Source organism: Oncorhynchus clarkii, chromosome 3 (genome assembly GCF_045791955.1).
Source record: "Oncorhynchus clarkii lewisi isolate Uvic-CL-2024 chromosome 3, UVic_Ocla_1.0, whole genome shotgun sequence".
Taxonomy (NCBI): domain Eukaryota; kingdom Metazoa; phylum Chordata; class Actinopteri; order Salmoniformes; family Salmonidae; genus Oncorhynchus; species Oncorhynchus clarkii.
In genome coordinates, this window is record NC_092149.1 from 81,672,313 (window position 1) to 81,694,978 (window position 22,666).

The window sequence follows — 22,666 nt, forward strand, 5'->3', positions numbered from 1 at the left end:
GGCTACAGGGCCTGGGTTAACCTCTACATCACCAGAGGAACAGACGGATAGGAACAGTAGGATAAGTGTACGGCTAAAGGCTATAAGAACTGGTCGTCAAGTGCATTGGGAACAGAAAATAAAAGGAGCAGATTTCTGGGCGTGGTAGAATAGATTCAGGGCGTAATGTACAGACAAGGGTATGGCAGGATGTGAGTACAGTGGAGGTAAACCTAGGCATTGTGTGACGATGAGAGAGTTTTGTCTTTGGAGGCACCAGGTCTCTGCATGTCTGTGGGGTGGGACAAAAGAGCTATCTTAGGCATCTTGAGCGGGACTGAGGGCTCTACAGTGAAATAAAACAATAAGAACTAGCCTCGACAGCAGTAGACAAGGCATATTGATATTATTGAAAGGCATAAAGCAATCACAGGTGTTGATCAGGAGAGGTGAGACAACAAAGGGTAAGTGACGTTGAATGGGCAGAGCAGGTCAGTTAGGTACATACAGGACCTGAGTTCGAGGCTGGGGCCGACAGATAAACAAAATGACATGCTGTGTTATTGAAACAGTCCAGGGGGCATCAGCTGTGTAGCCAAGTGATCATAGGTTCAAAAGAGCAGCAATAGGTGAGTCAGGGGGGCGTTCGGTAGTCACAACGACGCTAGGCGAGCAGGGGACACAGCGTTCAGAAAGCTAGCGGGCCAGGGCTAGCAGATGGTTCTTTGGCGATATCGTAACAGAATAGCCTGTTGAGACCACATCGGGCGATCACGTTGGCATTCCAGTCGTGATGGATCGGCGGGGCTCCGTGTCGACAATAAAGGGTCCAGGCCAATTGGCAAAAGAGGTATTGTAGCCCTAGAATTAGCTGGTATATGGGCCTAGCTCGAGGCTAGCTCAAGGCTAACTGGTGCTTGCTTCGGGACAGAGGCGTTAGCCAACAGTAGCCACTCGTTTGCAGCTAGCTAGCTGCAATGATCCGGTGTAATGATCCAGAGCGGCAGGAATCCGGTGATGGCACACCGTAATTTGGGGCATAATTTTAAAAAAACTATTAGACATTCCTGCGCCTGTCTCTCGAATCTCTTCATACCAGCGTGACAAATACATTTTGATGATTTTTTTACTTTTGTACATCTGTAGTGTTCCCAGTCAAAAATGACCGGTCATTAGAAATTAATGGGTGAGACTACAATTAGTGTATAAAATTGAGTTCAGGCACATGCCCATTCATCAGATGGACACACTTCCTCTCCCAGACCCCCACATGCATGTGTGTTTGAGCACAAACACACACACACACACACACACACACACACACACACACACACACACACACACACACACACACACACACACACACACACACACACACACACACACACATGCACCTCACTCCCCTTCTTGGCTTCCATGGCAACCTCCATGGGATCCTTTCCCCAATAGAATCCCCACGGGATCCACACCTGTTGGCATTCTCACAAACAATCATAACATTATTTCAATAATACATAGAACTTTTCTCGCAGCTCTGGAATATAAAGCATTTTTGAGGCCTTGCTCACAATTCATTCTGTGGCAGCACAATGACCTAATGATATACTGTATGTGAGGCTCTTGATCATATCTTTGATCATGAGACTGGTGAGGAGGATAAATTCCTTGTTAAACATTGACACAAAGTAGTTTGTGATAAATAGCACAATATGTTTCATCTGAGTATTTGTTATAGTCAAAATAATCCATACATTATGCTTTTTTTTACTCAAAAACGAGTTGTATGAGCTCAGGTCAATGAGGCCTACAGGCCATCAATAGCAAATAGAAGTTCAAAACGTGTAATGTTCACAAGAACTTAAGTTGATAAAAAGATCTAACACAACATTAGGTGATAATATATGTATTATTATGGATTTATAATCAGCTTAATGGGCGGTCATTTTGGACCGGGAACTCAGAATTAATTAACATGAAACGAACACAACAGAAGGGTTAAGACCACACAAGGGCTAGAGCATAGGGCTACCTTCTATGCCACCAAGAGGAACGTAAAATTTGACATACCAATTAGAATCTGTCTAAAAAATACTTGAATCAGTTATAGAACCCATTGCCCTTTATGGTTGTGAGATTTTGGGTCCACTCACCAACAGAGAATTCACAAAATGGGACAAAAAACAAATTGAGATTCAGCAAAAATATCCCCCGTGTGCAACTTAAAACACCAAATAATGCATGCAGAGCAGAATTAGGCCGATACCTGCTAATTATCAAAGTCCAGAAAAGAGACGCTAAATTCTACAACCACCTAAAAGGAAGCAATCCCCAAACCTTCCATAACAAAGCCATCACCTAAAGAGAAATGAACCTGTAGAAGAGCCCCCTAAGCAAGTGTAACGGATGTGAAACGGCTAGCTTAGTTAGCGGTGGTGCGCGCTAAATAGCGTTTCAATCGGTGACGTCACTTGTTCTGAGACCTTGAAGTAGTGGTTCCCCTTGCTCTGCAAGAGCCGCAGCTTTGGTGGAGTGATGGGTAACGATGCTTCGTGGGTGACTGTTGTTGATGTGTGCAGAGGGTCCCTGGTTCACGCCTGGGTATGGGCGAGGGGACGGTCTAAAGTTATACTGTTACACAATTAGACCCAACCAAATCACGGGAAAATAAAAAGATAATTACTTGACACATTGGAAATATATTTTTTTAAACTCAGAGAAAACTAGAATGCTTTTTGTCCCTAAACAGAGAGTACACAGTGAATACCTGACCCAAACTTAAACGAAGCTTTGACTACAGACTCTTGCTCGTGAGAAAGGCTGCTAGAGGCAGACCTGGCTCTCAAGAGAAGACAAGCTATGTTCACACTGCCCACAAAATGAGATGGAAACTGAGCTGCACTTCCTAACCTCTTGCCAAATGTATGACCATATTAGAGACACATATTTCCTTCAGATTGCACAGACCCACAAAGAATTCGGAAACAAACCCAGTTTTGATAAACTCCCATATCTACTGGGGGAAATACCACATTGTTCCATCACAGCAGCAAGATTTGTGACCTGTTGCCACTAGAAAAGGGCAACCAGTGAATAACAAACACCATTGTAAATACAACCCATATTTATGTTTATTTATTTTCCCTTTTGTACTTTAACTATTTGCACATCATTACAACACTGTAATATAGACATAATAAGACAATTGAAATGTCTTAATTCTTTCGAACGTCCGTGAGTGCAATGTTTACTGTTCATTTGTATTGTTTATTTCACTGTTGTTTGTTATCTACTTCACTTGCTTTGGCAATGTTAACATATGTTTCCCATGCCAATAAAGACCTTATATTGAAATTGAATTGAGAGGTAGGGAGAGGAAGAGATGAAGAAGAAGATATATGAAAGGTAAAGAGAGAGGATGAGGGAGAGCCCATCCCTGGTGTCTGCTAGTGAAGTGGTGTGTGTGTGTGTGTGTGTGTGTGTGTGTGTGTGTGTGTGTGTGTGTGTGTGTGTGTGTGTGTGTGTGTGTGTGTGTGTGTGTGTGTGTGTGTGTGTGTGTGTGTGTGTGTGTGTGCACGTGTGAGTGGACGCGTTTAACTATGTTTGTGAGGACCACAAGAATAGTAGAAGAACAAAAATTGGACCAAATGGGGATATTCTGTTAGTCCCCACAAGGTCAAATGCTATTTCTAGGGGGTTTAGGGTTAAGGTTAGAATTAGTTTTAGGGTTAGAATTACATTCAGGGTCAGGGTTAGGAGATAGGTTTAGGGTTAGGAGCTAGGGTTAGGTTTAGGGTTAGGAGCTAGGGTTAGGGGTTAGAGAAAATATAGTTTTGAATGGGAGTGAATTGTGTGTTCCCAGAAGGTTAGCTGTACAAGACTGTGTGTGTGTGTGTTTGGAGAGGCTGCTTGCCTGCTAGCTGAATCACTCAGTGTGGGAGTGTAAATATCCTGTAGTGCCTGCTGCATGTGGGACCTCATCCTGTCCTCTCCAGCTCTGTCACTCTTTCTCCATCTCCTGTAGTTCATCTCTCTTCCTCCTCTCAGTCCGCCAGCACCAGTCCCTTTCCCCTGCCCTTTCTCTCCCTCCAGCTATCTCCCTTTATCTCTCTCCCTCCACCAATCTCCCTTTATCTCTCTCCACCTATCTCTGATTCTCTCCATCCACCTCTCTCTTAACCTCTCTACTCCTCTCTCTCTCTCCCTTCACCTCTCTCTCTATCTCTCTCCTCCTATCTCTCTGTCTCTCTTCCTCCACCTCTGTCTTAACCTCTCTAATCATCTCTCTCCTCCTATCTCTCTGTCTCTCTTCCTCCACCTCTCCCCCTCGTTGACCTAAATTACTCCTCTCTTGATCTTTTTCTCTCTCTTTCCCTGTCTTCTCTCTCTCTTTCTCTTTCTCTCTTTCTCCTCTCTCCTTCCATCTTTCTCAGATATCTCTCGCTTTATCATTGGACACCGTCTATTATCAGAATGGTTCAGAGTTCAGTGTAATGTAAATGTCCCCTGTCTATTTTTTTTACAGCATCTTGATAGCACTTTATGTAACCAAGCACAGGAGTTGTTAGCATAATGTTGTTGTTTTTACTGTTCTCTTACCGTGGGACTGAAAAAAAACAAGTGAAAAGAAGGTGGCAATGGAACACACTTGAATCGCAACAAAAACATAGTGGAGAGGTTGTCCCAAAGACAGTAAAATAGGCTACATAATGCTTGGGGAACCGCTGCTTATTTGGTTGACAGTGTTAATTGACATTTGGGCGTAGACCTATTTTCAGTATGCTACAATTGGATTTTCAAAAATGAAGTCAAACCTCTGCCATCCCTCTGACCGCGGTCGCTGCCTGGTGTGATAGGATGCTTGGTATTCCACACAGCGGCTCCCACGCCCCCCAGACACACACGTGGGGATCTGCGTCACGCAGTCGCGTGGGAGTGAGAGATGTAGCGAGGGAGGAGCAGCCCAACAGTAGGGGAGTTGGGTGGAACGTATAGTTAGCAGGTCCTTTATTCTAAACCTCTATTTCACGTACTCATAATTTGTTTTCTCGCGGTGAGAGAACGGAGAAGTGAAGAACGGAGGTTGGATGAGCGGCGTGAAGAGTTCTGCAGGTAGGCTATAGATGTTTTCTTTCCTTTTCTAGCAGGGCGCAAACTTGAGACGCATCCATAGACGATCTTGGTTGGACTTTAATAGGCTAAATAATGTTGTAGACATGAAATGGCATGACCAATATCACAAAGAAGGGACTGGGAGTGATAAGACTGATTGTTGATAAGCGTACCTATTGTTGATGAAGTGCGCGTCCTGTAAGCGTCATTCATTCTGTTGGCACACAAACTAATTGATACGTTTTGTAGGACTTTTGTATGCGGAGAGTAGAGTTGTGAACTGCTGTGCATTTGGGCAACAATGACAGTGGAAGCGGGACGGAGTTTTTAGGCTAGTCTATGAGTGGGAAACTCAAACCCATTATTCCCGGGCGCAGGGACACAACCGGTGGGCGTCTACACTACCCCAATGTGTCACTACTCAAAACATTTGAGGAATATGAAGAAACCTGTTGGACTTAATATATCTGAGTACAGTTAATTAAAGTGATTTTGTTGTCATTACTAAAACCGAAAATTACAGCAACAACAAAAACACACACAGCTGAAGTCTATTGATGCACCTATGCGTCAACCTAATTAACATTTAAAAAAATCCCCATCAAAAATCCGCCAGTTTAAACGAGAGAGATCCGTTTTTTTGTTGTTGTTGCATGGGCTGCATCTCAATCCACCACATCCGCCTTGTCGGCCTTCAGCATCTGCAGTGGAAAGTGGCAGAGCTACAGCACTGTTTGACAGACTAGGAGATATCCAGGAAATCAGTCTTACCAGGAAAACATCTGGAGTGACTGAACCATTTGGGTTACAAACTAATATGACCCCACTATGTACTGTAAAAAAATTGATTCAGGTGGTTAGTAAACTATACTTGAAAATACAATTATTTTGACTTTAGTTTTATGTTGTCATCTTTAGTGATTTATAATTATTACTACTTTACTGTGTGTCACTTAGCAAAACCAACCTAAAACTTCAACAACTTCAACAACTTCAACAATTCAACATAAGATAAATGCATAATTTTTAAACAAATATTTGTGTGTAAAAACAATTACAAGGAAAATTGTGTTTAATTTACTCAATTTTCATAATATTTCCTTTCAACTGAACTTTACCATACGTTTACACACTGTTGTATGCATGTTTGAAGAAGGAAAAGCACATTTCTATATTAATATCAAACTATTTGCTATGCTAGGACATGTAATGGATCATGATGAATGGATATCAAAACTGTCAGGCAAATTGACGTTCAATGATGAGACCACCCATTCTCACCGTTAGCCAGATCATGCCGCCACTCTTGACAGAGGCAAATGCATCAAGCTACAGTACAATGCTTGCAGCTTGACCTCCAGTTAGTGTTAGTGGAATGAGCACTGCGCTCAACAATTCCTGCTGAAGTGGTTAAAAAAAGTCAAGAGATGAAATGCATAAATCCTTGTTTAACACTAAGACACGATCATTGAAAGTAAAATATACAAAAAAAATATATATATATACAGTGGGGCAAAAAAGTATTTAGTCAGCCACCAATTGTACAAGTTCTCCCTGCTGACCAGTAGGGAAGAGTTGTTTGGTCTGGCTAGACAGGTCTCTCGCGAGGTCACCTACAAGTACACCTACAGGACTAGCAAGTGAGAACACACACACACACACACACACACACACACACACACACACACACACACTGAAAGTAGTGTGATTTCGTAAGCAGTCCAAGCATCAGGAGGATGAATGGAAATACTTTCAATGTGTATAAAGGTAAGCCTTCTAATGGGTCATAAAAAGAAAAAAAAAGAAAAAAAACATATATATATATATACATACATACATACATACATACAGTGGGACAAAAAAGTATTTAGTCAGCCACCAATTGTGCAAGTTCTCCCACTTAAAAAGATGAGAGGCCTGTAATTGTCATCATAGATACACTTCAACTATGACAGACAAAATGAAAAAACAAAATCCAGAAAATCACATTGTAGGATTTTTAATGAATTTATTTGCAAATTATGCTGGAAAATAAGCATTTGGTCACCTACAAACAAGCAAGATTTCTGGCCCCCACAGACCTGTAACTTCTTCTTTAAGAGGCTCCTCTGTCCTCCACTCGTTACCTGTATTAATGGCACCTGTTTGAACTTGTTATCAGTATAAAAGACACCTGTCCACAACCTCAAACAGTCACACTCCAAACTCCACTATGGCCAAGACCAAAGAGCTGTCAAAGGACACCAGAAACAACATTGTAGACCTGCACCAGGCTGGGAAGACTGAATCTGCAATAGGTAAGCAGCTTGGTTTGAAGAAATCAACTGTGGGAGCAATTATTAGGAAATGGAAGACATACAAGACCACTGATAATCTCCCTCGATCTGGGTCTCCACGCGAGATCTCACCCCGTGGGGTCAAAATGATCACAAGAACGGTGAGCAAAAATCCCAGTACCACATGGGGGGACCTAGTGAATGACCTGCAGAGAGCTGGGACCAAAGTAACAAAGCCTACCATCAGTAACATACTACGCTGCCAGGACCTCAAATCCTGCAGTGCCAGACGTGTCCCCCTGCTTAAGCCAGTACATGTCCAGGCCCGTCTGAAGTTTGCTAGAGAGCATTTGGATGATCCAGAAGAAGATTGGGAGAATTTCATATGGTCAGATGAAACCAAAATATAACATTTTGGTTAAAAACTAAACTCGTCGTGTTTGGAGGACAAAGAATGCTGAGTTGCATCCAAAGAACACCATACCTACTGTGAAGCATGGGGGTGGAAACATCATGCTTTGGGGCTGTTTTTCTGCAAAGGGACCAGGACGACTGATCCGTGTAAAGGAAAGAATGAATGGGGCCATGTATCTTGAGATTTTGAGTGAAAACCTCCTTCCATCAGCAAGGGCATTGAAGATGAAACGTGGCTGGGTATTTCAGCATGACAATGATCCCAAACACACCGCCCGGGCAACGAAGGAGTGGCTTCGTAAGAAGCATTTCAAGGTCCTGGAGTGGCCTAGCCAGTCTCCAGATCTCAACCCCATAGAAAATCTTTGGAGGGAGTTGAAAGTCCATGTTGCCCAGCAACAGCCCCAAAACATCACTGCTCTAGAGGAGATCTGCATGGAGGAATGGGCCAAAATACCAGCAACAGTGTGTGAAAACCTTGTGAAGACTTACAGAAAACGTTTGACCTCTGTCTTTGCCAACAAAGGGTGTATAACAAAGTATTGAGAAACTTTTGTTATTGACCAAATACTTATTTTCCAACATAATTTGCAAATACATTCATAAAAAATCCTACAATGTGATTTTCTGGATTTTTTTCCCTCATTTTGTCTGTCATAGTTGAAGTGTACCTATGATGAAAATTACAGGCCTCTCTCATCTTTTTAAGTGGGAGAACTTGTACAATTAGTGGCTGACTAAATACTTTTTTGCCCCACTGTATCTCCTAGATACAGGACAAACCCGTTACTCCTTACGATGAGGGTTTTGACTGTCTGTTCTTCATTTCTATAGGCTATAGTAGTAATGCCCACGACCCGCATGCAATATTTTTATCAAATAATTGTTTCATATTTTTTCAGATACCAACAGGGGTCCTAAAATTCCAACATCAAATAGCTAAACTACCCCCCCCCCCCCCCCCATTTTGAGAAAGTTAGGGGACGTTTACTGTAAAACTTAAATTCATAGCCCAGGCGTTTAAATGCTTTAATCACTGAACACAACAGCCGCTAATTAGAGACAGGCGTCGATTTCCGTAATGCATACAGCTTTTGCTAATTTGCATAGTTCATTGTTTAATTCCAGCATTCACTTCCAGAATTTTAATCAATTTCTTAATTTCCTGCATTAATGTGTTCACACAATGTCATGTTTCTTTTGTCTTCGTATGCCTCTATAAAACAATTTTCCTTGACAGAATAATTAATTATTCTCCTCTTTTGACTGTGCATTTTCGTCAGTTCTTACTTACGCCACTAGAAGGTGATCAGATGATTTCTAGGGCTCTATTCTCCCGAAATGGTTTATTGTTTTTGTGCTTGCCGGTTACCTAGCGGTTCTCAGCTGTTACCAGCCAATGGCTAGCAGTTTCTTACTTCCAATAGTAGAGGATGATTGCCATAATTTGTTCAAATCTAATGTTAAACCTCATAAACAATTCATGGTAATCTTGTAAACAATTAATTTAGACCAGGTGTTTATTTTATTTTTTTCACCTTTATTTAACCAGGTAGGCTAATTGAGAACATGTTCTCATTTACAACTGCGACCTGGCCAAGATAAAGCATAGCAGTGTGAACAGACAATAACACATTGCTGAAATGTATGCTGGTGCCTGGCTATGGAAAGTGACAGGCGGCTATTTGAGTTGAGTTGAATTGAAGTTTTACGGTATTTTTTTAAACCTTTGTTTAACTAGCAAAGTTAGTTAAAAACAAATTCTTATTTACAATGACGGCCTAGGAAGTTGTACGGTACAAGGTTAACTGCCTTGTTCAAGGGCAGAACGACAGATTTTTACCTTGGCAGCTCAGGGATTCGATCTAGCAACCGTGCGGTCACTGGCCCACTAGGCTACCTGCCCGCTCCAGCACAGGGTATGTGCACAGCTGTCTCTGTAGTGTCCTGGGTAAGGGTGTGTGTAGGTAGACTAGGTGTGTGTGTCGCTCTAGTGTGCTGGGTTAGGCTGTGTGTAGTTAAGCAAGGTGTAAAGCTTGTTCCACGATGTCTGACTTTGGACGGGGGGAAAAGGAAGCCCATGCAGCACCTGTCTGTCTGGATCAGGGTGTCTCACAGACAGGGAGAGAAGAGGAAGGAGGGAGAGAAGAGGAAGGAGGGAGAGGCAGGGGCGAGAAGGAGAGGCAGGGACGAGAAGGAGAGACGGGGAGAGAGGGAGGTGGGGGAGAGGAGTGTGAGGAGAGAGAGAGAGGATATGTGGAATAGTAAGTGACTGAGAGAAAGAAGTTAACAGAGAGATACTGACATTACCACCATGCTAGCTGCACTCATCCTCCTCTAGCCTTCTTGCCCTGTCAAATTGTAATTGATCTTTAATTGAGATGTCAACTGACTCCATTTAGGAGTACTGGGCCTCAGCCACAGTGTAGTGGGCCTCAGCCACAGAGCAGTGGGAAGAGCAGTGGGCAGAGCAGTGGGCCTCAGCCACAGAGCAGTGGGCCTCAGCCACAGAGCAGTGGGCCTCAGCCACAGAGCAGTGGGAAGAGCAGTGGGCAGAGCAGTGGGACTCAGCCACAGAGCATTGGGCCTCAGCCACAGAGCAGTGGGACTCAGCCACAGAGCAGTGGGACTCAGCCACAGAGCAGTGGGAAGAGCAGTGGGCAGAGCAGTGGGACTCAGCCACAGAGCAGTGGGAAGAGCAGTGGGCAGAGCAGTGGGACTCAGCCACAGAGCAGTGGGACTCAGCCACAGAGCAGTGAGACTCAGCCACAGAGCAGTTCGTCACGACTATTTAGTACGGATGTTTGAATCTCAATGCTACATTCAAATCTCCCTACCATGATATCATTCAAATCCCCCTACCATGATATCATTCAAATCCCCCTACCATGATATCATTCAAATCCCCCTACCATGATATCATTCAAATCCCCCTACCATGATATCATTCAAATCCCCCTACCATGATATCATTCAAATCCCCCTACCATCCAATATGACACCAATGTCGATGAAACTTCAAAAATAAACTTGATTGGAGGTACCCAACACACTCCCTGCCTCTTGTCATGAGCCGTCCGGCATTAGGAAAAAAAGACAAGGTCTTGGCCCGACCGAGCTCAATATCTAGGCATTGGATAAGAACGAGACTACAGCATCTATAAAGTGATCATCAAACTTGCCACCTTGTCGGACTGAAAACGTTTATGGGGCAACAGTTTTGATTAAATGTATAATATGTTGCTCTCACGTGCTCATTTCTGTCAATTAAGAACCAACGATATGCTACATTTTTTTTTTTTTGCATTTCTGACTATGCTAACGTCTATTTTAGCCGAAGCGCAGAGTTCTAACACTGGGTCGGTTGCTCGGCAACAACACAGTTGCTTGTACCAGATTGACAGTCATAAGAAGCCTATGTGAACTAACCTAGGATACTGTAAATAGCTAGCTACAGTGCCTTCAGAAAGTATTCATACCCCTTATTCCACATTTTGTTGTTACAGCATGCATTCTAAATGGATAAAAAAAACTTTTTTTATCTCACCCATCTAAACACAGTACCCAATAATGACCAAGTGAAAACATAAATACAGAAATATCTAATAGAAAAAGTACATTTCTTTGCCACATTTTTTGCAGTATTACTTAAAGATGCACCATGCGGAAATCACTCCACCATTTCTTGCTTCCTGAAATTATAATAGTTTGCTTAATTTTGTGACAAACAAGCGTAGTGTAAAGAATCATTGTACCATTTAAACCGTGAAATATATAGTTTTCATACCCCAAATTATTATTTTTTTCAGTTGTTTGGAGTAGAAAACTAAAAGTAAAAGACGCAAAAATTACATTTTAAAAACGGAAAGCATAGAAATAGAACATATCTACCACTTCTTAGACTTGCTTTCAATGCGAATTTGAGTTCTATAACTATAACTATGTGAATTTGGTCAGGTCGCCCAAAAAGTGACATATTGCAGCTTTAAGTGCCTCGTTGAACTGTACACTCTGTCATTTAGGTTAGTGTTGTGGAGTAACTACATTTTCAGTTCTCTCATATCTCAACTATTAAACTCTGCAACTGTTTTAAAATCACTATGAGGCCAATGGTGAAATCTCTGAGCAGTTTCCTTCCTCTCCGGCAACTGAGTTAGGAAAGACGTCTGTATCTTTGTAGTGACTGGGTGTATTGATACACCATCCAGAGTGTAATTAATAACTAGGGATATTCAGCATCTGCTTTTTTTTTTTTACCCATCTACCAATCAGTGCCCTTTGCAAGGCATTGAAAAACCTCCCTGGTCTTTGTTGTTGAATTTGTGCTTGAAATTCCCTACTCGATTGAGGGACCTTACAGATAATTATATGTCTGAGATTGGGTACTCATTCAAAAATCACGTTAACAACTTTTATTGAACATGGAATGAGTCCATGCAACTTATTATGCGACTTGTTAGGCATATTTCTACTCCTGACCTTATTTAGGCTTGCCATCACAAAGGGTTGAATACTTACTGACTCAACACATTTCAGCTTTTAATGCTTTATTAATTAAAACATATTCTACAAACAAAATTCCACTTTGAAATTATGGGGTATTGTTTCTAGATCAGTGACACAAAATATCAATGTGATCAATTTTAAGGAGTGTGAATACTTTCTGCAGCATTGGTTACTTTTTCCACATGTTGTTATGTTGCAGCCTTATTGTGCATTTTTTTTCTTCATTTAGTCCATTTTACATCAATCTACACACAATACCCCAAATTGACAGAGGAAAAACAGGTTTTTAGAATTTTTTGCGAATGTATTAAAAATATAAAACGGAAATACCTTATTTACATAAGTATTCAGACCCTTTGCTCAGGTGCATCCTGTTTCCATTGAGCATCTTTGAGATGCTTCTACAACTTCATTGGAGTCCGTCTGTTGTAATCTCTAGGAGAGAGAACGCGTCTCCTTCCTGAGCGGTATGACTGCTCCGTGGTGCCATGGTGTTTATACTTTTGTACTATTGTTTGTACAGATGAACGTGGTACCTTCAGGCATTTATAAATTGTTCACATAAATGAACCATACTTGTGGAGGTCTACAATTTGTTTTCTTCTGAGGTTTGATTATTTTTTTCCCCCATGATGTCAAGCAAAGAGGCACTGAGTTTGAAGGTAGGCCTTGAAACACATCCACAGGTACATCTCCAATTGACTTAAATTGTCAATTAGCCTATCAGAAGCTTCTAAAGCCATGACATCATTTTCTGGACTTTTCCAAGCTGTTTAAAAGCACAGTCAACTTAGTGCATGTAAACTTCTGACCCACTGGAATTGTGATACAGTGAGTTATAAGTGAAATAATCTGTCTGTAAACAATTGTTGGAAAAATTACTTGTGTCATGCACAAAGTATATGTCTTAACTGACTTGCCAAAACTATAGTTTGTTAACAAGACATTTGTGGAGTGGTTGAAAATTAGTTTTAATGACTCCAACCTAAGTGTATGTAAACTTCCGACTTCAACTGTAGGTAGCCAGCTAGCTAGCTAACGTTAGCTAATGTTAGGTTGCTTGTCCAAAGTCCAGCAGCTTGCCTCTCTCGCTAACAACAGTCAGCTGAAAGCTAGCTAGATTTATTTGTTTTGATTTGTCACTAAGATACAGGAATCTTTCCTATCTCAGTTGCCAGAGAGGAAGGAAACCACTCAGGGATTTCACAATGAAGCCAATGGTGTGTAATGGCTGTGATAGGAGAACTGAGGATGGATCGACAACATTGTAGTTACTCCACAATACTAACCTAATTGATAGAGTGAAAAGAAGGAAGCCTGTACATAATACAATTATTCTAAAACATGCATCCTGTTTGCAATAAGGCACTAAACTAAAACTGCAAAAAATGTGGCAATTAACTTTAAAATTAACTTTTTGTCCTGAATACAAAGTGTTATGTTTGTGGTCAATCCAACACAACACATCATTGAGTACCACTCACCATATTTTCAAGCATGGTGGTAGCTGCATTATGTTATGGGTATGCTTGTCATTGGCAAGGACTAGGGAGTTTTTTGGGATACATCTAAACAGAATAGTGCTATGCACAGGCAAAATCCTAGAGGAAAACTGGTTCTGTCTGCTTTCCAACAGACACTGAGAGACAAATTCACCTTTGGACAATAACCTTAAACACAAGGCCAAAAATACACTGGATTTGCTTTCCAAGACAACATTGAATGTTCCTGAGTGGCCTAGTTACAATTCTGACTTAAATCAGCTTGAAAATCTATGGCTAGACTTGAAAATGGCTGTCTAGCAATGATCAACAACCAACTTGAAAGAGCTTGAAGAATTCAAAAAAAGTTTAAAAGTGCAAATATTGTACAATCCAGGTATGCAAAGCTCTTAGAGACTTACCCATAAAGACTCACAGCTGTGATCACTGCTAACGGTGATTTTAACATGTATTGACTCAGGGGTGTGAATACTTATGTAAATTTGATATTTCTCCAGTTCATTTCCAATACATTTGTAAAACCTTCTAAAACACATTTTCACTTTGATTATCAATTTTTGAATTCAGGCTGTAACAGGCTGCAAAATGTGGAATAAATCAAGGGGTATGAAAACTGGGATTGAGTTGATTTATAATTGCACATTGGGATTGGCTGAAGTTTGTGTGTGTGTGTGTGTGTGTGAAATTCTCAGTGCACAACACACTTTTTGTGCGCAGATGCAGTGCAATGTAATGTAAATGGGCCACTGTGATAGACAGCAACCTGCCTTGTTGCTCCATTTCACTCCCTACTCCCTGTCACTCTTCTCACTGGCTCTGTTGGGTAGCTAGCTATAAACTGTACTGGGGACAGGGAGTGGGGGAGGAATTCACACATACAATACATACACACACAATGGTTGACTCCATGCTGAGAGAGAGACTACTAGAATCTGAAGTCAAATGTCTACTCTTTGCTGATGATCTGGTGCTTCTGTCCCCAACCAAGGAGGGCCTACAGTAGCAATTAGATCTTCTGCACAGATTCTGTCAGACCTGGGCCCTGACAGTATATTTCAGTAAGACAAAAATAATGGTGTTCCAAAAAAGTTGCCAGGACCACAAATACAAATTCCAACTAGATACCGTTGCCCTAGAGCACGCAAAAAAAAACTATACATACCTCGGCCTTAACATCGGTGCAACAGGTTACTACCACAAAGCTGTGAGAGATAGAGAGGAAAATGTTTTAAAGCGCATAAACCTTCCAATAGTGAACAGGATAACATTATCTTGATCTACAATGCCTAACGGATCTAAAGAGAGAGCGAGCAACTACGTGTGCTGAAGAGTATGTATGATGTGTAACTCTCCCTGGTCTCCAGGAGTGTTGCATGCTGGGTTGGGTTCAGAGCTGCCTCTCTGTGTCTGCATGCTCTACTGCTTCATGTTCTCTATCCCTCTAATCTACAGGAAATTAGAAGTGTATATATCTGGTATTTTTTTGCTGTGTTTTTTTATATTCATAGATTATTTATGATTTATTTATTGTTCAGGTCTTTCACGGCTGAAATTGACTTTATTTCTGGGGTTTGAATATGAACAATTTATTTGTATTATGTGCATGTGGCTGGTTTTATTATTTCATAGTGGTTTTCACAGTGTTAAGACTATCCCTTCTCAGACTTGACATCTCATGTTATGTCATCATTTTTATGACTGTTAAAGTATATGGCAATACTGTGTGTGTGTGTGTGTGTGTGTGTGTGTGTGTGTGTTCTGTCAGTTATGTTGGCAGCATTGAAACTAAGTTGTCAGTGTGTTCTGTCAGGGATGGCGGCGGTGTTACCCAGGACCCTTGGGGAGCTCCAGCTCTACAGGATCCTCCAGAGGGCCAACTTGCTGTCTTACTACGGGGCCTTCATCCAGCAGGGTGGCGACGACGTGCAGCAGCTGTGTGAGGCGGCCGAGGAGGAGTTCCTGGAGATCATGGCCCTGGTGGGCATGGCCAGCAAGCCCCTCCATGTTAGGAGGCTCCAGAAGGCCCTGCGAGACTGGGTCACCAACCCGGCCATGTTCAACCAGCCCCTGGCCTCTCTCCCTGTCTGCAGCATCCCCGTCTACAAGCTGGAAGCTAACGGTAATTCTAAGGCTAGCGCCCACGTCACAGTGCCCACTCTACTGGCGGCGGAATGTGTGGGGGCGTCAGGGGTGGGGGGCGAGGGACGAGGATGTTCGGCCACTGGGTCTCCAGTGCAGATTGGCAGCGAACCTCGTTTCTGGGGCTCCTTGTCCTCTCGCGGCGGGGGAGGGGGAGCGGAGAGCGAGCGAAGCCTGTCCCCTGCTGAGTTGACCCTGGGTCTGGGTTCTCCCTCGCCGCCGTCCCCCCGCGGCGAGGAGGTACTAGATGCCGCAGCGTTGAGGTCGCTGGCAGAGTGCGTGGAGCGGCTGGCCCAGGCGCTGCCCCGGAGCGACCCGTCCGAGGTGAAGGAGGGGCTGCGGGGCAACAAGAAGCTGTCCAAGGTGATCTGCCACATCCTGGACATGGAGGAGGAGGACCCGAGGAGGGAAGAAGAGATACGCAAGTACAGCGCAATCTACGGACGCTTTGACTCCAAGAGGAAGGATGGCAAGCACTTCACGCTTCACGAGGTAGATGGGGAAAGAGGGTGTTTGTGCATGTGTCTGTTTGTGTCTGTTTGTCTGTGTGTGGCATCAGTGTGCAAAAAAGTAAAATTTTCAGATATTTGGGAACTTGATTGTTGTTATTCAACTTTCCCGAAATTGAGAACTCGTTATAACAATGACCCTCCAACTCCTCTTCTTACCCTCCTCTCCTCTCCTCCTCCCCCTTCTCTGTGTCTAGCTGACAGTGAATGAGGCAGCAGCTCAGTTGTGTATGAAGGAGGTCTCCCTGCTGACCAGGAGAGAAGAGTTGTTTGGTCTGGCTAGACAGGTCTCTCGCGAGGTCACCTACAAGTACACCTACAGGACTAGCAAGTGAGAACACACACACGTGCGCGCACACACACACACACACACACACACACACACACACACACACACACACACACACAGAAAGTAGTGTGATTTCATAAGCAGTCCAAGCATCAGGAGGATGAAGGTAATCCTCCTAATGGGTCATAAAAAGAAAAAGAAAAAAAATATATATATATAGAGGTCCGTTAAAAGCGCAGAGAGCATCATGAAGAACAAGGAACACACCAGGCAGGTCCGAGATACTGTTGTAAAGAAGTTTAAAGCCGGATTTGGATACAAAAAGATTTCCCAAGCTTTAAACATCCCAAGGAGCACTGTGCAAGCGATAATATTGAAATGGAAGGAGTATCAGACCACTGCAAATCTACCAAGACCTGGCCGTCCCTCTAAACTTTCAGCTCATACAAGGAGAAGACTGATCAGAGATGCAGCCAAGAGGCCCATGATCACTCTGGATGAACTGCAGAGATCTACAGCTGAGGTGGGAGACTCTGTCCATAGGACAACAATCAGTCGTATATTGCACAAATCTGGCCTTTATGGAAGAGTGGCAAGAAGAAAGCCATTTCTTAAAGATATCCATAAAAAGTGTCGTTTAATGTTTGCCACAAGCCACCTGGGAGACACACCAAACATGTGGAAGAAGGTGCTCTGGTCAGATGAAACCAAAATTGAACTTTTTGGCAACAATGCAAAACATTATGTTTGGCGTAAAAGCAACACAGCTGAACACACCATCCCCACTGTCAAACATGGTGGTGGCAGCGTCATGGTTTGGGCCTGCTTTTCTTCAGCAGGGACAGGGAAGATGGTTAAAATTGATGGGAAGATGGATGGAGCCAAATACAGGACCATTCTGGAAGAAAACCTGATGGAGTCTGCAAAAGACCTGAGACTGGGACGGAGATTTGTCTTCCAACAAGACAATGATCCAAAACATAAAGCAAAATCTACAATGGAATGGTTCAAAAATAAACATATCCAGGTGTTAGAATGGCCAAGTCAAAGTCCAGACCTGAATCCAATCGAGAATCTGTGGAAAGAACTGAAAACTGCTGTGCACAAATGCTCTCCATCCAACCTCACTGAGCTCGAGCTGTTTTGCAAGGAGGAATGGGAAAAAAATTCAGTCTCTCGATGTGCAAAACTGATAGAGACATACCCCAAGCGACTTACAGCTGTAATCGCAGCAAAAGGTGGCGCTACAAAGTATTAACTTAAGGGGGCTGAATAATTTTGCACGCCCAATTTTTCAGTTTTTGATTTGTTAAAAAAGTTTGAAATATCCAATAAATGTCGTTCCACTTCATGATTGTGTCCCACTTGTTGTTGATTCTTCACAAAAAAATACAGTTTTATATCTTTATGTTTGAAGCCTGAAATGTGGCAAAAGGTCGCAAAGTTTAAGGGGGCCGAATACTTTCGCAAGGCACTGTATATATATATATATATATATATATACATACATGCATACATACATACATACATACATACATACATACATACATACATACATACATACAGTGGGGCAAAAAAGTATTTAGTCAGCCACCAATTGTGCAAGTTCTCCCACTTAAAAAGATGAGAGGCCTGTAATTTTCATCATAGGTACACTTCAACTATGACAGACAAAATTAGAAAAAAAATCCAGAAAATCACATTGTCGGATTTTTTATGAATTTATTTGCAAATTATGGTGGAAAATAAGCATTTGGTCACCTACAAACAAGCACGATTTCTGGCTCTCACAGACCTGTAACTTCTTCTTTTAGAGGCTCCTCTGTCCTCCACTCGTTACCTGTATTAATGGCACCTGTTTGAACTTGTTATCAGTATAAAAGACACCTGTCCACAACCTCAAACAGTCACAGTGTATATATATATATATATATATATATATTACAGTTATATATATATACAGTTATATATATATATATATATATACAGTTGAAGTTGGAAGTTTACTTACACTTAGGTTGGAGTCATTAAAACTTGTTTATCTACCACTCCACAAATTTCTTGTTAACAAACTATAGTTTTGGCAAGTCGGTTAGGACATCTACTTTGTGCATGACACAAGTAATTTTTCCAACAATTGTTTACAGACAGATTATTTCACTTCTAATTCACTGTATCACAATTCCAGTGGGTCAGAAGTTTACAAACATTATGTTGACTGTGCCTTTAAACAGCTTGGAAAATTCCAGAAAATTATGTGATGGCTTCAGAAGCTTCTGATAGGCTAATTTGAGTCAATTGGAGGTGTACCTGTGGATATATTTCAAGGCCTACCTTCGAACTTAGTGCCTCTTTGCTTGACATCATGGGAAAATCAAAAGAAATCAGCCAAGACCTCAGAAAAAAAATAGTAGACCTCCACAAGTCTGGTTAATCCTTGGGAGCAATTTCCAAATGCATGAAGGTACCACGTTCATCTGTACAAACAATATTACGCAAGTATAAACACCATGGCAGCTGTCATACCGCTCAGGAAGGAGACGCGTTCTGTTCCCTAGAGATGAACGTACTTTGGTGCGAAACGTGCAACTCATTCCCAGAACAACAGCAAAGGACCTTGTGAAGATGCTGGAGGAAACAGGTACAAAAGTATCTATATCCACAGTAAAACAAATCCTATATCGACATAAACTGAAAGGCCACTCAGCAAGGAAGAAGCCACTGCTCCAAATCCGCTATTAAAAAAACCAGACTACAGTTTGCAACTGCACATGGGGACAAAGACCGTAGTTTTTGGAGAAATCTCCTCTGGTCTGATGAAACAAAAATAGAGCTGTATGGCCATAATGACCATCGTTATGTTTGGAGGGGAAAGGGGGAGGCTTACAAGCCCAAGAACACCATCCCAACTGTGAAGCATGGGGGTGGCATCATCATGTTGTGGGGGTGCTTTTCTGCAGGAGGGACTGGTGCACTTCACAAAATAGATGGTATAATGAGGGAGGAAAAGTATGTGGATATATTGCAACATAAGCAACATCTCAAGACATCATTCAGGAAGTTAAAGCTTGGTCGCAAATGGGTCTTCCAGATTAACAATGAGCCCAAACATACTTCCAAAGTTGTGGCAAAATGGCTTAAGGACAACAAAGTCAAGGTATTAGAGTGGCCATCACAAAGCCCTGACCTCAATCCTATAGAAAATTTGTGGGCAGTACTGAAAAAGCGTGTGCGAGCAGGGAGGCCTAAAAACCTGACTCGGTTACACCAGCTCTGTCAGGAGGAATGGGACAAAATTCACCCAATTGAACAATTTAAAGGCAATGCTACCAAATACTCATTGAGTGTATGTAAACTTCTGACCCACTGGTAATGTGATGAAAGAAATACAAGTTGAAATAAATCATTCTCTCTACTATTATTCTGACATTTAACATTCTTAAAAGTGGTGATCCTAACTGACCTAAAACAGGGAATTTTTACTGGGACTAAATGTCAGGAATTCTGCAAAACAGAGTTTAAATGTATTTGGCTAAGCTGTATGTAAACTTCCGACTTCAACTGTAAAAAGTATTTAATAAGAATATTTCATTAATTCAGATCTAGGATGTGTTATTTTAGTGTTCCCTTTATTTTTTGAGCAGTGTATATATATTTATATATAGAAAAGAGGATTAGAAATTGTGAGTAATGTTATTTGATAATTCTATATTCTAATTTCATAGCTGATCAATCCCTGATCAAATACTTTTATTTGACAGCATTACCTTCTCATGGCTGGTCCTTGAGAATAAAGTTGAAGTAGAAAATATCACATGAGTTATTTGAGTAAAAAATCTCATGTTCCATCTTGGAAGTTGCCAGCTTGTTTGTGCCAGCCACTCCTTCTTTACTCCTTCTTGATGACAGAGGTTTTAATCAGACATGCAGGTGCTTCCTGGCTGGCAACCACGACGACGGAAAATTCCACCCAACGCCTGTGTCTTTCTCACTTCTTCGCGTCGTGACGTTGTTGCATGCTGATTCATAAATAATTATTTTTATGGGACGGACATTGTCCCCGCTTCCACCATCCTTTTGGCTTAGTTGATGTAACCTGAATGTTTCAATTATTAAAATTATTATTATTATTTCAATTATTAAAAAAATAATCACTGATTTTACATTTGTTTTTCATAACATTAAATGCACTATGCATTAATGTGGGTTAAATGCTGTGGTAAAACAGAATAAATCGATTAATAGATTGTAGTGACTGTCCATTAGTGCTTATCACTTATTAACCATCATTTATACAAATAAAATGTTTGTCACATGCGCCGAATACAACAGGTACTGTGAAGCCCTTAACCAACAATGCAGTTAAGAAAAATAAGAGTTAAGAAAATATTTACTAAATAAACTCCAAGTTAAAAAAAATATATAATAATAAAATAAAGTAACAACAGTGAAGGCTATGTACAGGGCTTTTCACAATTACTTTAATCAAATATTTCAGTTGTGTATATTACATTTGATGACTTTATTATTTTCATTCCAAGTCATCATCTTATCTCCATAGAGCTGCTGTCTACGCTGTCTGACAAAATCACTATGTAGTTCTTCAAAGTAAATAAGGCATACTATTATGACTGCTGAATACCAACTGTCAATCAATTAGATCATGTATTTTCAGTTAGAGATACCTCGCAAAGCAACTGCTCTCTATATCCCTCTCGATTGCACATTATTCTCCCTCTCTCTCTCTCTCCGTCTTCCCCACACTAACTTAATGTAGCAGGTGTAAAAGAAACACAGACTGGACAAGTAGGCGCGCAATGGATTATGGTCATTGTTAGGGATGCACGGTATATCGGTGAACATATCAGAATCGGACGATATTAGCTAAAAATGCCAACATCGGTATTGGCCCGACGTCTAGTTTAACTCCGATGTTATAAACCGATGTCAAAGCTGCCATGCATACCTATGCATACCCGTAATGACGCCACGTAAAATGTTGCGCTACACGTGCAACACGAGTGATAGTTATTACACTATGTAAAAACTGTACAAACGCGTTAAATTATGTGACGTGCAGTCATATTCAGGTCCTGATTGAGTGGTAACCACGACGACGGAAAATTCCACTCACTTCTTAGTGTTATTTGACATGTATCTTTTTCGACATGCAAAAACCACAATGGCGTTCCATGGCAAAGACCCAAGCGGCGTTCCTTAGCAACAACCCAAACGGCGTTCCATAGCAAAGACCCAAACGGCCTTCCATAGCAACGACCCAAACGGCCTTCCATAGCAACGACCCAAACGGCGTTCCTTAGCAACGACCCAAACGACGTTCCATAGCAAAGACCCAAACGGTGTTCCATAGCAACGACCCAAACGGCGTTCCTTAGCAACGACCCAAACGGCATTCCTTAGCAAAGACCCAAACGGCGTTCCTTAGCAAAGACCCAAACGGCGTTCCTTAGCAAAGACCCAAACGGCGTTCCATAGCAAAGACCCAAACGGCGTTCCATAGCAAAGACCCAAACGGCGTTCTTTAGCAACGACCCAAATGGCGTTCCATAGAAATCCTGGTTGAGAATGAAATGACTGAAGAAATGAACAACGAAACAGCACAGCAAGTAAGTGAAATAAATAGGTTTTGATTATGTTTTACTGGTAATGGGGACATATGTGAATGCCATCAAAATAACTTTTTGGTGTGTGTAACCTTTTATTTAACTAGGCAAGTCAGTTACGAACAAATTCTTATTTACAATAACGGCCAAACCCGGACGAAGCTGGGCCAATTGTGCACTGCCCTAAGGGACTCCCAATCACTGCCGGATGTGATCGAGCCAGGATTCGAACCAGGGACTGTAGTGACGCCTCTTGCACTGAGATGCAGTGCCTTAGACCGCTGTATCCGTGTGTGTGTTAACTATTTATCTGTACTAG

General features: G+C 41.8%; 1 protein-coding gene across 1 annotated transcript in view; it reads left to right on the top strand.

Annotated features, from left to right (window-relative positions):
• Window positions 1-5,020: 5,020 nt before the first annotated feature.
• Window positions 5,021-22,666, top strand: part of LOC139406176 (NGFI-A-binding protein 1-like) — a 40,678-nt gene continuing 23,032 nt past the window's right edge. The window contains exons 1-3 of the mRNA XM_071148673.1: window positions 5,021-5,088; window positions 15,597-16,417; window positions 16,632-16,765. Coding sequence (XP_071004774.1) covers window positions 5,064-5,088; window positions 15,597-16,417; window positions 16,632-16,765 — 980 coding nt within the window. The 5' untranslated portion in view covers window positions 5,021-5,063. The remainder of the gene's footprint in view (window positions 5,089-15,596; window positions 16,418-16,631; window positions 16,766-22,666) is intronic.